The sequence below is a fragment of the Cyprinus carpio genome, chromosome B6, assembly GCF_018340385.1.
Source record: "Cyprinus carpio isolate SPL01 chromosome B6, ASM1834038v1, whole genome shotgun sequence".
NCBI classification, from domain to species: domain Eukaryota; kingdom Metazoa; phylum Chordata; class Actinopteri; order Cypriniformes; family Cyprinidae; genus Cyprinus; species Cyprinus carpio.
Window position 1 is genome coordinate 9,383,731 of NC_056602.1, and position 21,721 is coordinate 9,405,451.

A 21,721-nucleotide genomic window follows, 5' to 3' on the forward strand; every position below is an offset into this window, starting at 1 on the left:
AAAGTTAGTTTTAATAGCAATTGAATGTAATAGAAAGTAATGTAGTTTATTGCTGTATGATTTTTTTTTTTTTTTGTGGCTTATTGTGGATAAGTTACCCAAAAAGTAAAATCATTTATTCACTCTCATGTCATTCCAAACCTGTATAAAAGAAGAAATTCTGAACAATGTTGGTAATTAATGTTTTGAAAAGTAAATCTTGAGTTGGAGTTGACATAATTATTTCTTTTTTCTCTCTCTCTCTCTCTCTCTCTCTCTCTCTCTCTCTCTCTCTCTGCCAAGAGTCATGCGGTGTGATCACCATAAAACAAGAAAAATATATTATAAAGAAGGCCCCTACAGACCCCTCCTGACTGTTTCAGGCTCAATAAATCATAAAATATCAGATAATTTGGCCTTTTTTTCTTTTATCACAAGCCAAAAGTAGTTCAGTTTGTAAAATGTTATGAAGTGTGAATTCCCAAAAACATAACAAACAAAACAAGTCTAAATGTTTAAATGCTTTTTGAAAAATCAGATAAAAGTTGTTCAAAAGCAACAAGAATCCAATACATTTCTACTTAGCACATGTGTTTTAAAATAGACTTTCTGTTTTGTGCATACTCTTGTTTGTTACTGACCCATCTGCTGTTTAGCAGGGTGATTACTTCCTTGGGTGGGCTGACTAAGCTATTGTTGTTCTGATCTTGTCTTTTTCCAATTTTGTATTGGATTGTCGTGCCCACTTTCCGGGTTTTCTGTCTGTCCGGTCCCTCACCCCCTCCCTTCAGGAGTGCACTGGTGCTCCTCGCAAACACTTATCTTTATAGCACTCTTACCCAAGTCTCGTGTTTGTGGAGTTTGGCACGCGCAACATCACACTGCTCGCCGTGTCATCTAAATATGTCGATGTAAACGAGAATAGAGGAAAGAGAAGCCGAGGGAAGATGAAAGCGGCGCTTCTGTGGATGCTTGTCTGTTTGGCGACTGCGTGTTGTCAGCTTGGCACCGGTGATAGATACGGTACGTCAAGACCACGAGCCACAGGTTAATTTCAGCTGACTGAATGATTCATGATTCAACTGCGGAAAACTAATAGCATTAAATAGCAGATTTTAATATGCAACTCACCCCCACCCCCCCAACTTACATTAAACGCATATGCAATATAGACTTTAGAATATTTTCTTCTTCTTCTTTGTTTTTTTTTTTTTTTTTTTGCTTAAACGCTTATGTGACATTCATCTGCATAAGAAACTGGTGAAAACGGGTTATGTTTTAGTTTTGAACACCTGCTCAAGAAATATGAGAATGGATGCAAAACGCTATTTGTAAATTTGCTTGCATGAATTTAATATAATTTATTCATAGAAAATCGCGTGCTTGCTGTAAATGTTGACGTCGATGAGATAAAGCTTGTCTCGGGTGGAATGAATGGCAGCGCTTGAAGATAATATTTCAGTGTGGAGAATGTGCCTCATGTTTTCAAATATTGTCTTTAAGATTATGATAAAATAATAATTTGTATTTTAACTATTAGTATTCAATTAATTTTATTATTTTGGCTAAATGTTTTAGCTTAAATGTTACCTTAATTGTTTTAGTCAAAATGGAAATGCATTATTATTAAACTAAGTTTGTGATGTTGATAAGTCAAATCAGGGTGTTCATTGAGAATGTTAGAAAGTGTTTGAATTAAAAGCTTTTAAGACTTTAAAAACATGTGAATTGGGCAAAATTATAATTTATTTATTTGCATTATTTGTTCTTGTTTATTAACTGTATTATATAATATTCGTATTCTCAGGGAAAAGGGATGGCAGCGTTTGGCGATCTGGCGATCATGGCATGATTCATAGACCCCGCAATAACGCAGCCTACATTGCCAGTCTAGTAGAAATGTATAACTCCACCGACGCGAGCTGCCTTAGCTGTGTTGGGAAGAGTTATCAGTATTTATTCTGGTATTATGTGATTATTTAGTGTCATTAATTACTATAATTTCAACAATTCACCAATCCTCTGTCTTCATAAACATTTTACGACTTTCGTTTGCGGCCATAGTCCATTGCTGAGAGGTCTTGCTCTGTTTGTTGTGGTTTTAAAATTCAGCACCATGGACAGCGGAAGTAGTCAATCTGTAATAGCGCACATTGGGACGATTTGAGAACAATTGTACTCAACTGATTTGAAGCTGATGGGGTGTATCATGTTTGCGAGGGGGGTCGGAGTACATGTGTCCTAAAGAGATGGTATGTCGCTTGTGCATTGCATTTGTATTAGCTCCTCTTCTGCAGGCTGACTCACCACTGACGAGCCATCCCACGTCATTCTTATAACAGCCGTCACTGTCAGGGCACACGTCTCTCAGAAGCATACAGAACTCTGTGGGAATGTCTCAAAAAGCTATGAGAGAGCCGTTGTGTAGGAAGGCGAACATCTTAAATGGATCTCCATGTGTCAAAGGTGGCAGTAGAGATATAAAATGTGAAATTACTGATTCCAGATAAAGAAACAGTGCAAAATGAGCTCTTCTCCTCTCCTCTCCTCTCCTGTTCTGCCTAGTATACAATCTCAATTAGACTTTACATATATTTCGATAGAGGAGGCGTACAGCAGACTGGAGCAGGAATTCCCACTCATGTAACCAACTTTCATCTCAATGATTCAATTATGTATGACTAGTGTGTCTGCCCAACTCTCAAGTGTGTGTGTGTATGTTTGAGAGAGCACAAGGGTACTGGAGGAAATGGAAGGTTGGCAGAGTGCACATTTTGGTAAGCTTTCAAACAAACTTGAACAGCTGGCTTGTCCTATAGATCTTGATATTGCTTTTTTCAGTTATTTGTAATTCTTTTGTGTAAATCCTATTAGGGAGCATTTGTATGGAGATGCAGATGGCAGTTGGAGCCGCTCTTGCTTGTTTTGTCTCACAGCATTCTGGCAAATCTTTACTAATGTCCATTATGGTGGTTGGTTCTTATTCCAAATCATTACTTGTTTGTTGCTATGGTGTTAAATTGACTGACAGAGTCTGATAATCAATTTCACACACTGACATATGGTGCTGAAATGGTCAGATCTGTGCTTGTGATCTGTATTTAGCTCTTTCTGGAACTGTAACCCACACCTATGGCATGTTTGTGCTGCTGTGAGCTAGTATACATCTTGAAACAACCTGCTCACATATGAGAAAAGAGGGTCTGTGCTGGTCTATTTTTCAAATGTCAGAAAAACAATTTCTCTTTCATAATCTCTCTTCTCTTTTTCTATTTCTCTCTGTCGGCTGTCTGTTTGATGGAGGCCTGTGCTTCAGTGGTCAGGTTTGCTGGGATGGTGAGTGCTGCCATATTTTACAGTTTCAGTTTTTGACCCTGGTACAATGTAGCTCATTACTGAAGAAAAAAAAAAAAGCAAAATGATAAGACTTGCCATATGTCCCCGGAACAGTTGTGCAATTACGGCAAAACGTAATGGTATCAGCGCTATCCTACAATCTTTTATTTTATTTAGCTTTATGCATTAGTCTTGCCATCCTTTTGTTATTTTGTGTGTATATAATTACCTTAGACTTACTTCACTGTAATGCTGATAAATCTGCTGACTTTATTATAAAAATATATATATATTGTAATAATTGTTATATATATAGGTTCGATCTTTGACTATTTTGTAACTGTTAGCTGATATGTGCAGTAGAGTGTGTAAAAAAATCATCGACTACACAGTAAACACTCACTTTCACCAGCACCTGGCCTTACCCAATCAGTGTTCTTGAACCGTTTCCATGGCAACTGTGACATCACACAACTTCAGCCTCTCTGTTTATGTCAAATAGAAGCAGAAAGAGCAGGGGTGAGAAAGTTAAATATAAAAAGGAAGAGATCCTCAGATAAACATCTATAACAATTGTGTATTTTTTGTCTGTTTGTGACAATCACAAATACATTAAATAAAAAGCTGATATAGTCTAAGGTTTCTGTATGTGTGTTACAGATGAGCTGTTTGGTCAGTGTCTTACACAAAAGCAGGAAAGGTTTCGCTACAGGGTGACTGCAGTTCTACTGGACAGACTGCAGTCATTACTGCAGACGCTTATGAAGGAAGGTGAGTTTCACATGGAAAGTTGAAAATGCTTCTTCAGTGCAGAATGAATTTCTAAGCACTTTTTCTGCTTGAAGAAAAAATATGGTTGCCATAGCAACAACACGATGTAAACACAATGGGCCAAGTGACCATTCATCCACCGGCATGTGACAGAAAATCGTCCACATGTTGCCACAGTAACCAAGGTCAAATGAATACTTAAATATATGTGTAAATGTACCTCAGTAAATGACATGATACCCATTTTTTTGCCTGGAACTATTAATTTAATAAAAAATACATTAAAATGTAATTCATAGAAATGACTAAAAACACTACTTCTATGAAGAATGTTTTTCATTTCTTATTTTTTTTATGGCATAAAGTTAAAAGGGCATAAAAAGCCTTTTTAATTCTTAAAAAGAAAACCTTGTGATGATACATCATATAGAGGACCACTGCAGGCAATTGTGAATCCTTACCTTGTGAAACTTTCGAAAAGCTTAAATACGTATTAATAACTCATGATATTGCGTTTAGTAATATGTAATGCTATTACTAAATGGTTAACACAAATGACATTGTTAAAATCCAAAACAAATCCAAAGAGTACATAAGAACTTGACACATGCTTTTAACTAGATTTTTCCTTTTCTTTATCACTGAAATTCTTATTTTGTCATTTACAAACATTATAAACCTTTTTGGATGCTCTGAGCCAATGTGAATTATTTTGCAGGATTAACTTGGCAGGATGATGTCACCCAATCAATGATTAAGAAAGAGCTTAGCAAAGTTCCGAAGATCCCACTTTCTTCTGGGATAAAGAATGGCCCATCCACAGAGTAACTCTTACTTTTGGCATCTAATCACATTTCTCTCAATTTCTCTTTTTTTATTTCACTGCATCGATTTCTTTCTGAATCTCTCCATTATTAAAGGTCTCAGAGTGCCCACACAAACCAGCTCAAACCCAAAATGGTGCAGCCCTATATGGACTACATGATTGTTGATCCACCTCAGTCATCTCTCCATATGCAGAGCCTGGATCCTTATAGTTACCAGCGAGTGAGAGCCCAAACACAAAGCCCTTTTGTTACACTGCACTGATTGTAGCTTGGAGCATTGGTCTACAACTACTTCTCTTTAATTCCATCATCATGTCTTTTTGCCTTACAGTATGGTTACCAAGATGAAGAGGAGCGTTCTTTGAACCTGGTAGAGGGAGGCAGGTACCCACCAACCTCCTCTCGTATTAGGGGAAATTCACCACTTCCTCCATCACTAGATAAAGAAGATCAGCTTCTGCAGGATCTGATGACTCTCCTCCTTTCTTCGCCTGCACAGCCCACATCACGCCAGCGTGTGGCAGCACCTCACTCCACCTCATCTTTTTTCCAGGATCTGGACTTCCCGCTTGACTACAAGGACTATAACAAAGACTTCTTTTCCCATGATGAAAAGATCAATAGCCAACAGGAGCAAAAGAAAGGTCCTCAGAAGTATGGAGTGTTGTCTGAGCACAGTGGTGAGATAGTGTTAATGTTTACCATTTCAAAAATGTGTTCCTACAAAGTATTTACTTATTTTGTCAATGACTTCTGAACTCTGACCCCAGGAACCACTCAACAGAGCCTAAATGAGCTGCTCCTGCAACATGGATTTGATCTAAACCATCTGAAACCTGAAGAGATGGAGCGTCTGTTTACTGTCCTTCAGCTCCTGCAAAATGAACCAACAAACAATCAGAGAACATGTGAGCACCCTTAAATTTCACTTTTTATAGAATATCGGTAAACAACTTCAAGATATACACACCATATAGTTGGAACTCCAAAAATATATATATATATATATATATAAAGTCATAACTGCTTTATTTCCTTCATTCAGCTGAAATGAAGGATTCCCCTGTGTCTCCAAAAGTGGTGAGCATCAAAATGTTTCTGCTGTTTTTAAGTGATTTAAGGCTGAACTAAACTACCTGGTTTTTAAAAACACTACAAATCATATACATGCTGACTTGTAAATTGCTACAGAGGAAACACTGGACATCCCACCTTTAAACACCAGAGGATCATGTACTACCAGACTTTCAGTTCATTCCGAAAACAATAAACTCAAGCAGAAATGCTGCTGGAAGACACATGACAAATGAAAACAAAAAATATCCGGCTTAAAATATGAAACATGGACTCGATGTATTCATGGTCTGAAGCTAAAAACTGGAGTAGGTTCCCATCAAACACTATTCAATTTACTGTCAAATCTGACTTGTCCAAACTGTAAATCTGTAAAAAAAAAAAAAAAAAAAAAAAAAAAAAAGTAGAGTATTCCAGCCTTTAGCAATATTACAAGGCTTAGTTGAGCTCAGTAGTAATGCTATATATTACCTGCAGGGGGCAGCAATTGTTAACTCAATATATTATGAACAAAAATATATCATTTGGGAAACATGAGCCATGATTATGTGTGATTTGTTATGTAGGTCTTTTATCTTTTAGGCCTCTTAGCCAACATTAGTTTATCTCTGAACACAGTATTTTAGGTGCTTCAGTACTGCTGCAACATGATACCCTTTCCTCACCCTTTCGGCCCTCTTACATCAATAATCATGGTTGGTTAGAAAATAAACATACACTGCTTTATGGCCCTCTCAAAAGCATTTTAAAGAGAATAAGAGAGCAAAGACTAGTAATTGCAAATAAAATAAAGACTAATGAAGTACATTTTACAAGAAATTTCAATTTCATTTTTTCTACTTAAAAATTCAATGTGTCATTTTGCCCTATTCTTTGTAACTGTATTTTTTTTTTCAGTGTACATCATACATGGAACAAATTATTATCTATAGGCAGTTAACTTGACATGGCATGTCTTATGTGCTCTATCAGATGAAGATTACAGAGGGGGAGATGACCCATGTGGTGGAGAAGGCTTCTGCCCCGGCTACAAATTCCTCCAATTCTCCACTCAACCCTGTGGCCGAAACCTTCCCCAAGGGTTCCCAAGGGGCCTCCCAGGATAACTCCATCTCAATAGGTGCTAGTGCATTAGGGCCTTCATCTCTCAAACAAGAGGATGGACGACTTGGAAAGGGAGCCTTGAGTGTGAAGACAGGAAAGAATGACACCAAGTTAAAGGAGGAATTTGGATACATTGTCACCAATCAGAGGTACAACTAACAGTTTAGACTGTTGGACTCAGTGTTAGTCTATGTGGGTGTTCCTTTTGTCTGAAAGTAAAGTAGTCATGTGGAATTTGTTTTTAAAACACTACATTAACGAAGGACCTGGGGGCACACATCAAACTGGCTATTCAGTGGAGAGTCTGTTTGTGTGTTGTTTTCGTGAGTTCTGTGCTAGTTTGTGCTTGTGAAAGTGTGTGTGTGTATGTGGGCGTATGAATTTGTATGTGTCTCTACAGCCTTCTCTCTCTGTCTGATGGGGTTCATCTACTGAAGACCCTTGCTGAAAGGATCCATCTCACCACTGGCTCTTTCATCAATATCAGGTAGGCCTAGGTTTAGAGCAGGGAGATGGAAACAGCTGAGTATAGTCCCAGATTTTGTGGTGGACCTTGATTAGATCTTGAAAGAATACTAACCCCTAAGCTTTATTTAATTCACAAAGCTTGCAAAGGCATTTACTAACACAGAATCTAAAGATATGGAAAGATAGAGGCAAGCTGTTTAACGTTACTTAGCTTAACCAATGGTTTATTTATTTGACATAATTATTTTATCAATGCATCAGTCTTGATTGCTGTTTGTTGATGTGGTTAGGAAGCAAATGCTAATCCCACTAACTCTTTTTTACTAAATCAAACTGTGGTGAGCTGGAACCTTGATCCATTGTCCTTGGAGGACAGAGGGGGATGGCTAAGAGGTAAAGAATGAGAGAGAAAAGGCAGTGGAATGAACTGACCTCAAAAGTGGATTTGCTCCACTACTTGTCCTCCCTTTATTGCTTGGATCCCAATATCTAACACATAATCAGGGTCTGAAATTAACACCCGCCAAACTGCCAAATGCGGATGAAAATCAACCGAGGTGGGTAAACTCACTAGCCAATTTGACAAGTTATGATTCATAAATCGCTATCAGAGCCCTTCCCCTAAGATGAGCCTCCAAGACAAAGCTTAAAGACGATTTCCCAATGGATGAGAAGCACCACACCATGGCATGCATTTACAATTTGAATATGTGAAAATTGATTCACAGAGAATTTGTTTGTATTTCATTTAATTTTTATGGTATCTGCAAACAATGATTAAAGGTCTTAAATGGAAAGCCATTCAATGATTCAGAGTCAGATTTATTAATAAATATATTTAAGTCTTAGCTTAAATTTTGATAATCTGGTTTATTTCTAATAGTATAAAGCCAAACTGGCTGATGAGTAAAAAAGTTAACTTCAAACCCTGCACATAATCATATGGCAAACTTGCATGTGATCAAAAATTTTGCTCTGCAGTGTGGTTGGTCCAGCTGTCACTTTCCGGGTGCTCCCAAACAGCCAGAATTTAACAGCAAGTGAGGTGTCCGAAAAAGCTGGTAAGTAATGAAGACAATGTTTAATGTCTAGTAAGAGTGACGTCTGTCACACACTTGTTTCTGAGACAAAATAATGGCTCAAAAGACATACAAATGAATGTAAAACTTAAATACCTGATAGGCTTTGTATTGTTGTCTTCACATAAACAGGACATTCGGGGGTGACAGAGGGTTTTTTAAATAGCTAATGGCTTTTATTTTATATAACCATTGAGTTGCCACTAGTCAGATATAAGTATTATTAGGGAAGGAGCATTCTTATTCTAAAGAGCATTTGATTTTACAAAAGAGTGCAGCATGAGTCATAAGCATTTTTGGTCTGTTTCTGGAAGATAAAGCCTTTATATATATATATATATATATATATATATATATATATGTATATGTATGTGGGTGTGTGTGTGTATGTGTGTGTGTGTGAAAAATTAATTTCGACAACATTTAGATGTACACTAATATATTAGCTGTCCTCAAGATATAAGCGCATAGTCTAAAGCGCACGGCGCAGGTGCACTCAGGGCATGTCCGAATCCACTTTTGCTAGTTTAACGACGGGAAAACGATCGGCGCTCCCGGGGCGCATGTTCTAAACGGGTTGTTCCTATTCTCTTAATGAGTAATGGGTGTTTTTTGGGCGTAACGTATAATATTATTTTACATTTTTATCCTTTAATTTTTTATATTTGGCATGTTTGTGTGCTGCTGTGCATCCCTGTGTGTGTGTAGTATGGTTTTGTTTTAGTTTTTTATTTTTTTGTTTTTTATGTTATGTTGATGGCCTTCTTTACTGCTACTCGGACTACTGCGCAGTGTTTAGACATACTCCCTCTCAGCCGTGTGTCTTAATTTGATAAATTAAAAATCTATTTCAACCATGGTAAACCGTTGCTGTATTGTGGGGTGTAATAGCGCAACACATAATCGCCCTTTGAAAAAAAATGGATTAACTTTCCACTGCTTTCCTGCTTGGAGGCACGACCACGGAGACCAAGTGAGGTATAATATCTGAATATTAATTTATATAGCTTAAGTAAACACTGAAAATAAGGGAAATTTCCTGGGTTACTCATCCAAAATACGGGAAAATTTCTACATTCATCTTTCTGTTGCTATCCCTCTGCTGACAGCAAAAATTCGTACTACAAAACTGCTGCATTAACTAAGCGAGATTGTGAAGCTATGTCTAATGTGACTTTGCTTACATTGGTGTGAAATCGTGCTATCACAACAACCACGCCGTTATCTTAAAAAGGCCAATATCACGCTAAGGTTGCTTTCAAGTAACGTTAAGCAAAATGATGGTTTAAAAATATCTGTTTTGCTGGAAGGGCAACTGTGTAGCAACAGGGACAACAGCACAGAGACTGACAGGTCCGATGGAAGGGCTAACGGGATATTTTACAGGAAAATACTACAACGGGAAGACAGCGGGAAAAGAGCTCAAATACATGAGAACCCCAGAAAAAACGGGAGGGTTGACAGCTACTAACTAAACTTTTGAAACACATAAGTTAGTTAAAAGTACATGTGAATGGTTGTTAGCACTAACGGTTAGTAAACTAGCAACTAGGCGGAGTGCAGTTTACCTTTGTCCGGATTACTGTATACTGTTTGCCGGCTTTATGATCTGCAGCTCCTTAACCCATCCATTAGTGAACTGCACATGAGACTCCAATGACTTGTAGCTTCGGAACTGTTCTGAAGTGTAGGCGCTCACAAAACAAACAAGGTAGCCGAAGATATCTATAATGCGAAAGTGCGGCAGCAACTCGTCGTCGGTGCTCCACTCTTTGTTGGGATTTTCATATTGATCCAAACCGTTAATAGTGCCGATTTTGTCCCACATACCGATCCCTGGCATCCCTACTTAGCGTATCCCTGTAAATCCCACAACCTTTTCGCGATTTTAACATATTTTTTCTTTCTCCCAACTCTGTTTCTTCTCGTTCGACTTGCTGTATGTTTACATTCACGAAGCCATCAACATGGCCTCCACATCCCAGAATGCAACGCGGCGCCCAAGCCCTGTCCCTGTGTGTGTCGCGCGTTGTGGACCCGCCTATAACGCGCTCTTTAAATAACAAAGAAAAAACATTGCGCCAGACTTTAGACCAGGTTTGAGTTGGTCTATGGCGCAGGCTATTTTCAATACCTCAAAATAGCAACGCGCCAACAATGCGCCTGAACACACCTCGTTTTCAGACCAGCACGCCCCTGAGCGCACAAATGGGTGCAAATGCATTTTCTATTTAAACAACGCGGCGCAGGACTAGAAAGTGAGAACTGCGTCAGGATGAAACTATCAAAAACACTTGAGCCGCGTGTATTATAGGGCCCCTAGACTAAAAGTCACAAAACTGTCACGTCTGAATACATACACATGTGACCCACATCTGCTGAATTAAATGCACCATGCCTATATAAGAATATAATAAATAATGTAAATATTAACTGAACATTGGTATATTTGATCATATAGCGCTTACTGCAGCTAGCAGCAAAAAGCTACTTGAAGCTGTGCACTATACAGTGATATTTATCACATGATAAATAAATATTTTTATCACATGATAAAATCACTGTAATGCATAACCTTTTGTGGTTTATTGCTTTATTCAGCAGACTGGCAAAGAGTTATTTCTTTTTATCAGCTTACAAAAACAATTATGTTGAGACAACATTAGAATAAGCTATTTGTGACTGTCTTCACATTTATTGTTTCACATGCAGTGGCTCAAAAGGTCCTTCTAGAATCTGAGACTGGTCTAAAGGTGCTTCAGGCAGGTGTTGGGGAGGTAAGGATGTGCAGAAACATAAACACTATGTCTTAACTTTTGTGCCCGTTGTTTAGTCCTTTCCCACGAAGTTCTCTCTCTTCTATGCTTGAGGAGGGAATATCTCACAAGACCCCTGACACCCACCCCCGTCTCATTTGCTTTGTTGCTATGACAACGACATCATACGTGTCAAACTGTCATGCGCGTTCACGACTCCAAAGCGCGCGGCCGATTGGCATCCCAAATGCTTCCCCTCTCAGAACGCAACATTTCCGCGAAACAGCACGATGTCCGTGCCAGGGCTGAGCTCCGTTACCGTTGTTCGTTCCCTGTGAACTTAAACTTACCAGCCATTACAGTTACAGTGAACAAAACTGAACGAAATTAAAATGTCAAACCGGCGGAAAAAACGAGCACTACGGTTATTGCACGTACAGATTTCTGCTCATCTTCGGCGGACCACAGGGCGCGAGCGCTTTGCATTCTCCATTAGTTTATTGATTTTTTGGTGAGTTAAACTTTCTCTTGAACTTAATTAAATGCTATGTTGTGTTAATGTCATCTTACATTATATTAAAACATATTAATTTGCTTTTATCCCGTGAATAGGTGAATACCTGTAATTTCAGTTTACTTGATTTCTTTGACAGCGTTTTTTGCTTAACGTTAGAAATCTCTAACAAAAATATGAAAATGTGACCGTTTTTACCACATACTGTCTAACTTCTTGTTTTTCCCTGCATTCATTCATTTTACTCACCCTTCGAAGTCAGTGGTTTCAGGCTCACGAGTCAGAATTGTAATAAATTAGTTTACTGGCCACATTAGAGACGGGTCAGTCTGGTTTTATTTGAATCTAGGAACCTGCTGCAGTCGTTAAACTGTTTTCCTTGAACTGCTCAGTGATTTGTTGAAATAAAGAACGCGCAGTAAAAATGACCAATCAGAATGATTTGCTCTCAGAATCTCCGCACAGACAGTGATGTCAGGTAAAGATGGTTGCTGTGGCGACAAGGTCAGTGCGGTGTGCACAGGAGTGATGATGTAATGCCCTGGCTCCTGTGTGGTGGTCTGCATCATTCCAGCAGAAGACTAAAAAAAGATTATGGGATTCATCTTTGTTGAAATGCCTTGTAATAAACGACTTATATAGTCTTTTCCTCTGTTTTCTCTCATCAGTTCCTTGCTTTCTGTCTATTGTCATTTTAATGGCCATGGCGCTTACATCAAACGTTGTGATGTTGCCATAGCAACCAGTGACCCCACTGAGATCATATTTCCAGACAGCAGGGTGGGATGGATAGTCCTGTTTTAAATGTTCGGTTTTAATACTCATCTTTCCCTCATGGACTCTCTTAACTTTTTCATTTCAAAATGTTACAGATGCACAGTCCTTTGTGGTTCCTCTAGGATAGTAAATAGTAATAATTTTAATTAATAATAATTCATTACATTTAAATAGAACTTTTTACATTGTGAGGGGGATCTCCTCATCCACCACCAGTGTGATTCACCACCAGTTCACCTGGATGATGCGACGGCATAGTGCCCGGAATGCCCGCCACACACCAGCTTATTAATAGGGTTACATCTCTTGTTTATACCTGTTATTTTGATGTTAACAACATTACTTGGGGCTATGGTATGTATTAATGATTTGTGATTCATATGTTAGTTTTCATCTCTCCGTTTTTCCAGAAGAACGATGGTCATGCGTTGCCAGTGGCAACACGTGTACGTGACAACACCCAGTGGGTGTTCCTCATGTTTGTGGGTGTGGCTTGTGTGGGTGGACTCCTGGTGGGGGCACTGACCATCGCCTGCCTGCGCACCCATGCCCGCCAGTTGGCCTCAGGGAAACTGGGACTTGGACCTGAAGCAGGAAATGTGACGCATTATGAGTACCAGGTTTGGAACTGTTTTGCATGCGCACTGCATCACATCTCTGCAGTACAAACATTCTCTGCAAGCAAGCTATTTAAATCCCAACTGATTGTAGCAGCTTTGCTTGTGATGGCATGTTACCGTCACACACTAATGTGATCAGATCCATTTGATTTGAGCATAAGCAAACCAGAGCAAATTGATTGGCTGCAATAATAAGTTAGCGTGAATTGCGTATGCAAGCATGTGCTGCAATTTGTCAGTATTCTTATCTTAATTTCTCAGGATCTTTGTCGGCAGCACATGGCTGCTAAGTCCTCTCTCGGAAGGCAGGACTGTGGGGTCGGAGCTGCAGGTGGTGCCGGTCCAGCAGGAGGAGGAGGGGGTGGGGGAGGAACAGATACATCACGAGTCAGCAGTGTGTCATCACAGTTCAGTGATGCACCTCAGCCAAGCCCTAGTTCACACAGCAGCACCCCCTCCTGGTGTGAGGAGCCAGCGCAGTCTAATATGGATATCTCTACGGGGCACATGATACTGGTAGACATGCAACCCCCTATTTACAGATGCAAAAAAAAGAAAAATAACAATAGACTTCCAGTGCATAACCTTAAAGGCCCATTTACACCAAGAATGATAACTGTGAAGATAACTATATTAGCTTCCACAGCAATGGACAATAACATTGTGTTATAGTCAGATATAGTCTGTTATAGGCATGCTGCCATTTTTTCATTTGGCACTTTAAATGTTTGAGCTGTTTAAGTTTGAATTGGATACTTATTGGCTGTTAGTGTTTTATCATTCATCAGCTGGAAAAAATATTCTGAAAGTGATTACAATGATATCGTTCCTCTGTTGTTGTCGTTATAGTTTTGGTGTGGACTTGCATATTACTGTAGAATTAGAACAATTATTAAACTTTGTAGGATAACACTTTATTTTAAGGTGTTACACTTGTTACATATACATAACCCTAAACCAAACCGTAATCTTTACATTATAGTAACTAGTAAGTACATGCAGTGAAGTAATTTTACCCAGTATTTGTTGTTTAATTGCACTGTAAAAATGTATACACTGTACAAATGAAGTGTAACTGTTTGTAGTTATATTCCTTGGTGTGAAGAACCCTTCATTTTTTCACTTTGTTTAATGCTTTGAATATGAATTGCTCTTCAGCTGCTTATACACATTCATATTTATGCCATGGTTTTACAAAGAATGTTTTGTTTCTGTTTTAATTTAGTTGCTTTATTAGCATTCTCAAAATTTTCATGTGTTTTTTAAGTATCACATGAATGAGCAGCCGAGAAATCAGGGGTCTCTATTCTGGTCTCTCTCATGCTTTCTAGGCATATATGGAGGATCATCTGAAGAATAAAGACCGTTTGCTCAAAGAGTGGGAGGCTCTGTGCTCCTACCAGGCAGAACTCAGCACAATCTCAGCTGCCCAGAGTGAAATTAATGTCAAGAAGAACCGCTGTGCCGATGCCGTGCCCTGTGAGTAAGACCCCATGCTCCCCTACCCCGTGCTTGTCTTGAAACTCCTTTCGCAACCTGTGTCTCGTCACACAACCTGATTGACTTTTCCTCTTTTTAATAGATTAGGTGTGTAACTGTCAGTTGTTTTTGCAGATGACCATTCAAGAGTGAAGCTGAAGGCCGAGATTAACCCCTCCAGGACAGATTACATCAATGCCAGCACCATTGTAAGTATGTGCACTTGATGGTCCACTTTACCCTGGACCTCATCATGTGATTGATTCTTTAGAAACGGAAACATGACAGCCTTTATTACGGTCTCTTTCCTGCTCTCTGTTGCTGAGATCTAAGCTAGAAATCTAAAGCTAGAAAGCCCTCCTTTCCTTGCATCCCTTTCTGTTACCAAGGCGATAATCCATTTATTCCTCTTAGACGTGCAAGGCTGCCACTGGTTTCGGAATCCCCCTCTCAGTGTTGCCATGGTTACATTGTATTGATCTCATTCAGGATGTGTAGGTCTGGAATCCCCTGCTGCTCTGTTGTAGTCGAGAGCGAGGGATCATCAATTAAGCCTTCATGCGCCTCGGATCACATTAATGGCTTGTTGTCGTGGTGATGGGCAGATCCAGGGTTAAGAGGGCTAAAGCACTGACCTTTTGTCTCCTATTGACCCTCTAGATCGAGCATGACCCCCGGATGCCTGCGTATATTGCCACCCAAGGTCCTCTCTCACACACCATCTCTGATTTCTGGCAGGTCAGTCACATGTGTGGATTTAATAGCAATGTAGTCGTTTGATGTAAAGATATTCAAGTTGTTTGAAAAGTATGCTACCATTTGAAAGTTATCTATTTTTTTTTTTCAATGGATACTAATACTTTTATTCAACAAGGATGCATTAAATTGATTTATAAACATCAACAAATAGTTCAGAAAAAAAAAGTGTCACGGTTTCCATCAAAAATATTAAGCTAAACAACTGTTTTCATAGTTAAAATTAATAATAGTTTATTGAATGATTTCTAAAAGATCATGTGACACTGATGACTGGAGTAATAAAATCGAGCTTTACCATCACAGAAGTAAAAGAAACCTTTAAAATATAATAACGGATAAAAGGGGAGCCTTGGTTTTGAAGACTTGGTGAACAGAAAAGTAAAAAAAAAACATTTTAAAAACATCTTGATGCCACATATGTGAATGGTAGTGTATTAAGAAAAACATTACACAGTTCTATGAATTACTACTTATTTTCTGTGCATTTATATAAATACTACGTAAATGGCATGTTTTGAAAGCCATGTATATTGCACAGATGGTTTGGGAGAGCGGGTGTACAGTCATAGTGATGATGACGGCTCTGGTTGAGGATGGAGAAAAGCAGTGTGATCGCTATTGGCCCGATGAGGGCTCTTCTCTCTACCACATTTATGAGGTTTGTGTGAACTTGTGAATCTCATAAGATGTCCTGAGATGTTTGCTTTATGTAGTTTAAACTACATCAAATATTATGTTCACATTTAATTATTTCACTCAGGTGAACCTGGTCTCTGAGCATATCTGGTGTAATGACTTCCTGGTGCGGAGTTTCTACCTGAAGAACGTCCAAACCCAGGAAACTCGTACCCTCACTCAGTTCCACTTCTTGAGCTGGCCTGCAAAGGGAATACCCACCTCCACACGGCCTCTGCTGGACTTCCGCAGGTATAGTGCATGCTTGCACATAGTATGTATGTATTCCTATTTATATATATATTGTATTAAAGTATATATTACTATTTACACATAGCCCAATAATCACCTGGTCATGATGGTTTGCTTTAATGGTAATTATTGGAGATAACCACAATTGCTGTGCAAATCTGAAGAGTGTACAGAAAGCGACTGCATACTAATAGTAATAAAAGTATATAGCAAAATGAGAACTACTATCATTGTAATGATTTAAATTTGAGATATATTTGTATTTTGTTTATTTACTATTTATTATTAGTAAATATATATAAGGTTTGGCTGGGTAATATTTTAAAAACAATTATACATATTTAAAATATTGTTATTCATGTAATTTCCCCCTGAGCAATAGTATTATTAGTAGTAGTAGTATAAAATGTTTACTCTATAAGTTTACTATTACTGTTATACAGCTGGAAATTATAAATTTTTCAAATTCAGGGTAAACATATGAGTTCTTAAGCTGTTTGTGTAGTAAGTTTATATTATAAGTAATTGATGTGCATAAGTATTATAAGTAATTTTGTGCATGGCACTTAAGTGTCATGCACAAAAACGGGACTAAATAATTAGTTGCAATTTTTATTAGGCAAAAGTTAGTGTACCCAAAATTCCATTATTGTGACAGCTCTATGTGTGTCATTTCCACTTTAAGTTCTCCATTTGCTCTCTCTGTTTTCTAGCTGCCATTACATGATGTCATTCCATCAATCATCACTCTAATTTCCTCCAATCTTTTCAGTCTCTTTATCAGTCTCTTTGAACCTCTTACCCACTCTCTGTCTCTTTCGGAGAGCGATGGAGCGCAGTAGCGAGTATTGCACAGCTGTCTGTGTCATTTTTGTGGTTTGCAGCTAGTAGTCTGGTTCCAGTTGCATAGTCACAAAAATGAGCACAGACAGGTGTGGCTGCAGCAACGCTGATGAAACGCTCCATCGCCTAACTCCCCCCTCCCACTTTCTCTCTGTGTGATTCTCTGTCGACCTCTTCATCTTAGTCTCTTTTCATTTCCTTCTCTATGTCTCTCTCCTTTCTTCACTCATGTTCTTACATTTCATGCTTTTCGGTGTTGATGGTTGATGTTGTTTGTTTCTTACCACTCTTGACTGTGGTATAACTCTGCTCTTTTTGATCTTTCTGGCTCTCTGCTGTGAAGTGGTCCTGATGTTTTCCTCTGAGCTCTGTGGGTCTCTACTCTACATAAACCTCGATTTTTACAGTGTTTGCAAGGCGACCGCTGTATCAAAATTTCTCTCATCTTTATTCATTTTGTTTTTCACAAATATCTGCAGTTATTTTAGTCTTAAACTGCTCAATTTATTCCACTCTAGGCATGATTTAAACTTTGTTTCATAGTTAATTGTAAACTTTCAGGTGTGGTGTGGTGTCCTGTGCTATCTGTCTAGAATTTTTGTATCCTCTGAGAAAAAAATAAAAATAAAAATCCAAGCATTCATCATCATCATCAGTACTAATTACAATCATCATAATATTGTATAAATACTAAAATAAATAATACCAACAGCAACATATATAACTTATATTTGTTTTGTATTTTCTGCCATGGTAAATAAAGATTACAATGTTTTGTGTTTTTTAAACTTAAAAAAATGAAAAATATATATCATCAGTACAAATCACAATCATCATTATACCAAAATAAACATTTAAAAAGGAAAAATAAACATATATACCACACTACTGTACAAAGGTTGGGGTAAGAATGTTTTTTAAAAAATATTTTTTTATTTAGCAAGGATGCATTAAATCTATCCAAAATCACAGTAAAGACAATGTTACAAAAAAATTCTGTTTCAAATAAATGCTGTTTTTTTTTTATTTTATTTCTTCATACAATCCTTAAACAATCTGTCACGGTCTTTACACAAATATTAAGTAGCAAAACTGTTTTTATCATTGATAATATTAAGAAATATTTCTTGAGCACCAAATCAGCATATTAGAATAATTTCTGAAGGATCATGTGTCACCTAAATAATGTCTAAAAATTCAGCTTTGACATCACAGGAATAAATCACATTTTCATGTTTTCTAATTGTGTAATTGAGTAACGTTTTACTGTATCTTTCAAATCAAACCATATAGAATTCAATTCAAATAAATATAGCCTTAATGAGCATAATAAACTTCAAAAACATTAAAAAAAAAATCATACCAAGCCAAAACCTTTAAACGGTAGTGTATATACAGTATATAGTTGTTGTTGTTTTTTTAAATAAAGTTTATACAGATTTCTATAGGCATTAATGTAATTAAAAATTTAGAAATGTAATTAAAAAACTGTAATGTTTGTTGTTTAACATGGCAGATTTGCATTAAGGATGTTGAATGATCTTCTTCAGGCAAACCTTTATACTGCATACACAGGGCTTGACATTAACTTTTTTGCTCACCAGCCACTGTGGCTAGTGGTTTTCCAAAATTACTAGCCACTCAGCATTTTCATCGGCCAGAATTTTGTTTGCTACGAAATTACATTTTATATGATCGAAGTTAACGACTGCATACTTAAATGTACTTAAATTGTTTTCCAGGTCATTTTTATTCAATTTGCTGTCATACTGGTTTTCAGGGTAAACTGCACTCTTTTGGTCATGTCATGTTGCTTAACTAGGCTATATCATATGTTATAAATATAAAACATTGGATTCTGGCTGAAATTTTGGAGATTCCCTAATTAGATGTTTTAATCACATTTGTTGTCCGGTTGGGCAAGTAAAATTCTCTTTCACTTGCCCCTTTAAAACAAGACAAGCTCTGTTACTTACTATATATAGAATTCAACCCGCCGAAGTGGCTAGCTGACAGAGATGGACATGTCATGACAACTGCTAACTGTCATTTCATTTACTCAGAACTAAAAAGCCTAAGTCCTGAGCTAATCTAACTTTAAAACTATTGCTGCCTTGCAAGCACTGGTATTTCCTTCAGGAAATCTCCTTTTCTGTCCCTCAGGAAAGTCAATAAGTGCTACCGTGGCCGCTCCTGCCCCATCATTGTGCACTGCAGGTATTTTTAACACATTGATGCATTTGAGGAATTCAAGTTTTTTAATTAATTGAAAGATAAAGGAGCGTAGTTTGATAAGATTTAAAAACAAGATGCAAGAAATGCATTTTATAAGGTGTTTTGAAATAAAAACAGTATTCTTGTTGTATATGGAGTATGTTCACAAATTGCACATAAGATGTTTTTTCAGAACGTATTTGTCACAGTATCACTCTTCTGTGCAGTGATGGTACAGGCCGGACTGGAACATACATCCTGATCGACATGGTTCTGAACCGCATGGCTAAAGGTCAGCACATGATGGAAACTTGTAAAGCTTGTGAAGAAATAGTGTTTAGGAAAGTAGGGCACACTGAACATTGTTGTTTATTGTTTTGTTTTCAACTCAGGAGTAAAGGAGATCGATATTGCTGCAACGCTGGAACACATTCGAGACCAGAGGCCAGGAATGGTGCGCACGAAGGTAATGAAGGAAAAAAAGTTGCATATCAAAAATCAAAGCATTGTTGTACCCATAAAACATCATAGTATCAGCAGCCTCTCCTATTCCTCTCACTTGCAGTTACTGCTGTATATCTTTTTTACTGGTGCTGATAGTGTTATTAAAAGAGCTGGAGTATTGGATTGTAAAATAGAAATGCTGATCTATGCTTTTTCTCTCCTCAGGAACAGTTTGAGTTCGCACTGACCGCTGTGGCTGAAGAGGTTAATGCTATTCTCAAAGCTCTACCGCAGTGAAACGAATTTCCATGACTGAGCAGGCACACAAACACATACATACACACTCACAAATTACATAGCAACTACATGCATTTGTGCATACATGCCTTATGTGGCCACTGAGGTTAGTATTAGGGATCTGCATGAGTAATCAATACGCTCTTACTAAAACTTTCACTTAAATCAAGTTACAGCTAAAGTGTGTTGGGTTGCACTCTGCTATAGAGGGGTGAGAGATTTTATTGTGCAGTATTTTAATCTTTATGGTTCTTGTTAGAGTCATGCTTTCCACTAGATAAAGATCCACTTTTATGGTGCCAAGTGCTAAACGACAAGAGTTGTGAGAAACTATTTGTGCAGCCTTTTTTTTTTTCACAGCAGATTCTGCTATTAGCAAATTAAAATGTCAACTTATAGCACTTGTATTTCTGAATAATATTAAGTTAAATGATAAAATAGGTAAATATCAGATATAAAACATTAAAATTAGATTTTATTTTTTTAAACCCAGTGAGTTTTTATTATTATTAAATCTTGACTTTTTTTTTTAAGACAGGCATAGTTTCATTTATTTTGTGAAACCATTATACGCGTCATGTAGGCTTAAGTTTGTGATTTAAACAGAAAAATAATGTTATATTTAATGATTCTTGTTTTCAGTGTTACAGTACTTAGTGCCATCCCTACTCATTTTTGCTGCTTTCCTGCACTTAAACACTCCAAACCACATATCCCAAACAGTTCTGCCCAATATTACCTTCCTACAGCATTAAATCTCCTTTAAATTAATGCTCACAGACACAAAAATACACTACCTGGACCTATATTTAAGCTCTTCAGGATCTGATTTCTTCCTTGCCTTCACTCTTGGTAACAAAGATGTAATTATCTAAAGGGAAGTGCGTTTTTCTGTGTTTGCTTTCTCTTATGCGGCCCTCTGTTTCACCGTGGTGATGACTTAGTCCTGTTACGTACACTTCATCAGTGTTATGTGAGTTTGCTTCACAATCCTCTTGTTTACTTAGGAGGAAAAACAGAAAGTGTCATGAGCATAAGTGTTGCTGTTAGTGTTGCTCGGATCTCATGTTCAACTTAAGCCATGGTCAAGTGTAGGCTTGCATGGAATGTGTGCCCTCAGAATTCTAACCATGCTTCTGCTCCTTGCATGTTCACTGATTTCCATTTTACAGTTTTAATCTATTACACAGAATTATGACAACCGCCCTCACAAGCAGAACATAATGTGGAAAAAAAGTGCACAGATTCCATTTGAGCCTACACATGCGTCTCCACTGTTCATCCTAGTGAATCCACATTTCTTCATTTCAGTGACAAATCCATCACACTTAATTTCATGAGAACTCCAAGTCAAATGCTGATGTGACAGCAAGAATGTGTTGAATTTCAGATCAGATTCTGGAGAACATGCTGATCTGCTGTGAGAATTATTATGAAGCCAGACAAAGAGCTA

The 21,721-nt window shown here is 37.7% G+C and overlaps 1 protein-coding gene and 1 long non-coding RNA gene across 4 annotated transcripts; one reads left to right on the top strand and one right to left on the bottom strand.

The window, feature by feature from the left end:
* The first annotated feature begins 736 nt into the window (after positions 1–736).
* Positions 737–20,728, top strand: LOC109109677 (receptor-type tyrosine-protein phosphatase-like N). 3 transcript variants are annotated; one of them, XM_042725609.1, is made up of 23 exons: positions 737–1,003; positions 3,266–3,315; positions 3,976–4,086; positions 4,805–4,910; positions 5,007–5,133; positions 5,245–5,593; positions 5,684–5,821; positions 5,959–5,993; positions 6,960–7,240; positions 7,492–7,578; positions 8,541–8,620; positions 11,351–11,415; positions 13,096–13,305; positions 13,567–13,821; positions 14,637–14,784; positions 14,920–14,993; positions 15,445–15,522; positions 16,082–16,201; positions 16,304–16,470; positions 19,477–19,530; positions 19,755–19,819; positions 19,920–19,993; positions 20,197–20,728. In XM_042725609.1, exons 1-23 carry the CDS (start codon positions 927–929, stop codon positions 20,266–20,268), a joined length of 2,823 nt encoding a protein of 940 aa, XP_042581543.1. In that variant the 5' UTR covers positions 737–926; the 3' UTR covers positions 20,269–20,728. The 3 variants fall into 3 exon arrangements, with proteins under 3 accessions (XP_042581543.1, XP_042581542.1, XP_042581544.1); XM_042725608.1 differs by having other exon boundaries at positions 738–1,000; positions 3,263–3,315; XM_042725610.1 differs by lacking the exon at positions 7,492–7,578 and having other exon boundaries at positions 739–1,000; positions 3,263–3,315.
* LOC122137653 lies at positions 5,374–12,326 on the bottom strand. Its single transcript, XR_006154993.1, has 2 exons — positions 12,158–12,326; positions 5,374–5,787 (listed from the first exon to the last, which is right to left on the bottom strand). It is a non-coding gene; the product is annotated as an uncharacterized LOC122137653 (long non-coding RNA).
* Positions 20,729–21,721: the final 993 nt, after the last annotated feature.

What these genes read in the sequence shown, in the direction of transcription:
- LOC109109677 (XM_042725609.1), top strand. Translation starts at nt 927, where the DNA reads ATGAAAGCGGCGCTTCTGTGGATGCTTGTCTGTTTGGCGACTGCGTGT. An exon ending in CCCATCATTGTGCACTGCAG is followed by an intron (nt 19,531 to 19,754) that starts GTATTTTTAACA and finishes TCTTCTGTGCAG; the next exon opens with TGATGGTACAGGCCGGACTG. An exon ending in TCTGAACCGCATGGCTAAAG is followed by an intron (nt 19,820 to 19,919) that starts GTCAGCACATGA and finishes TTTTCAACTCAG; the next exon opens with GAGTAAAGGAGATCGATATT.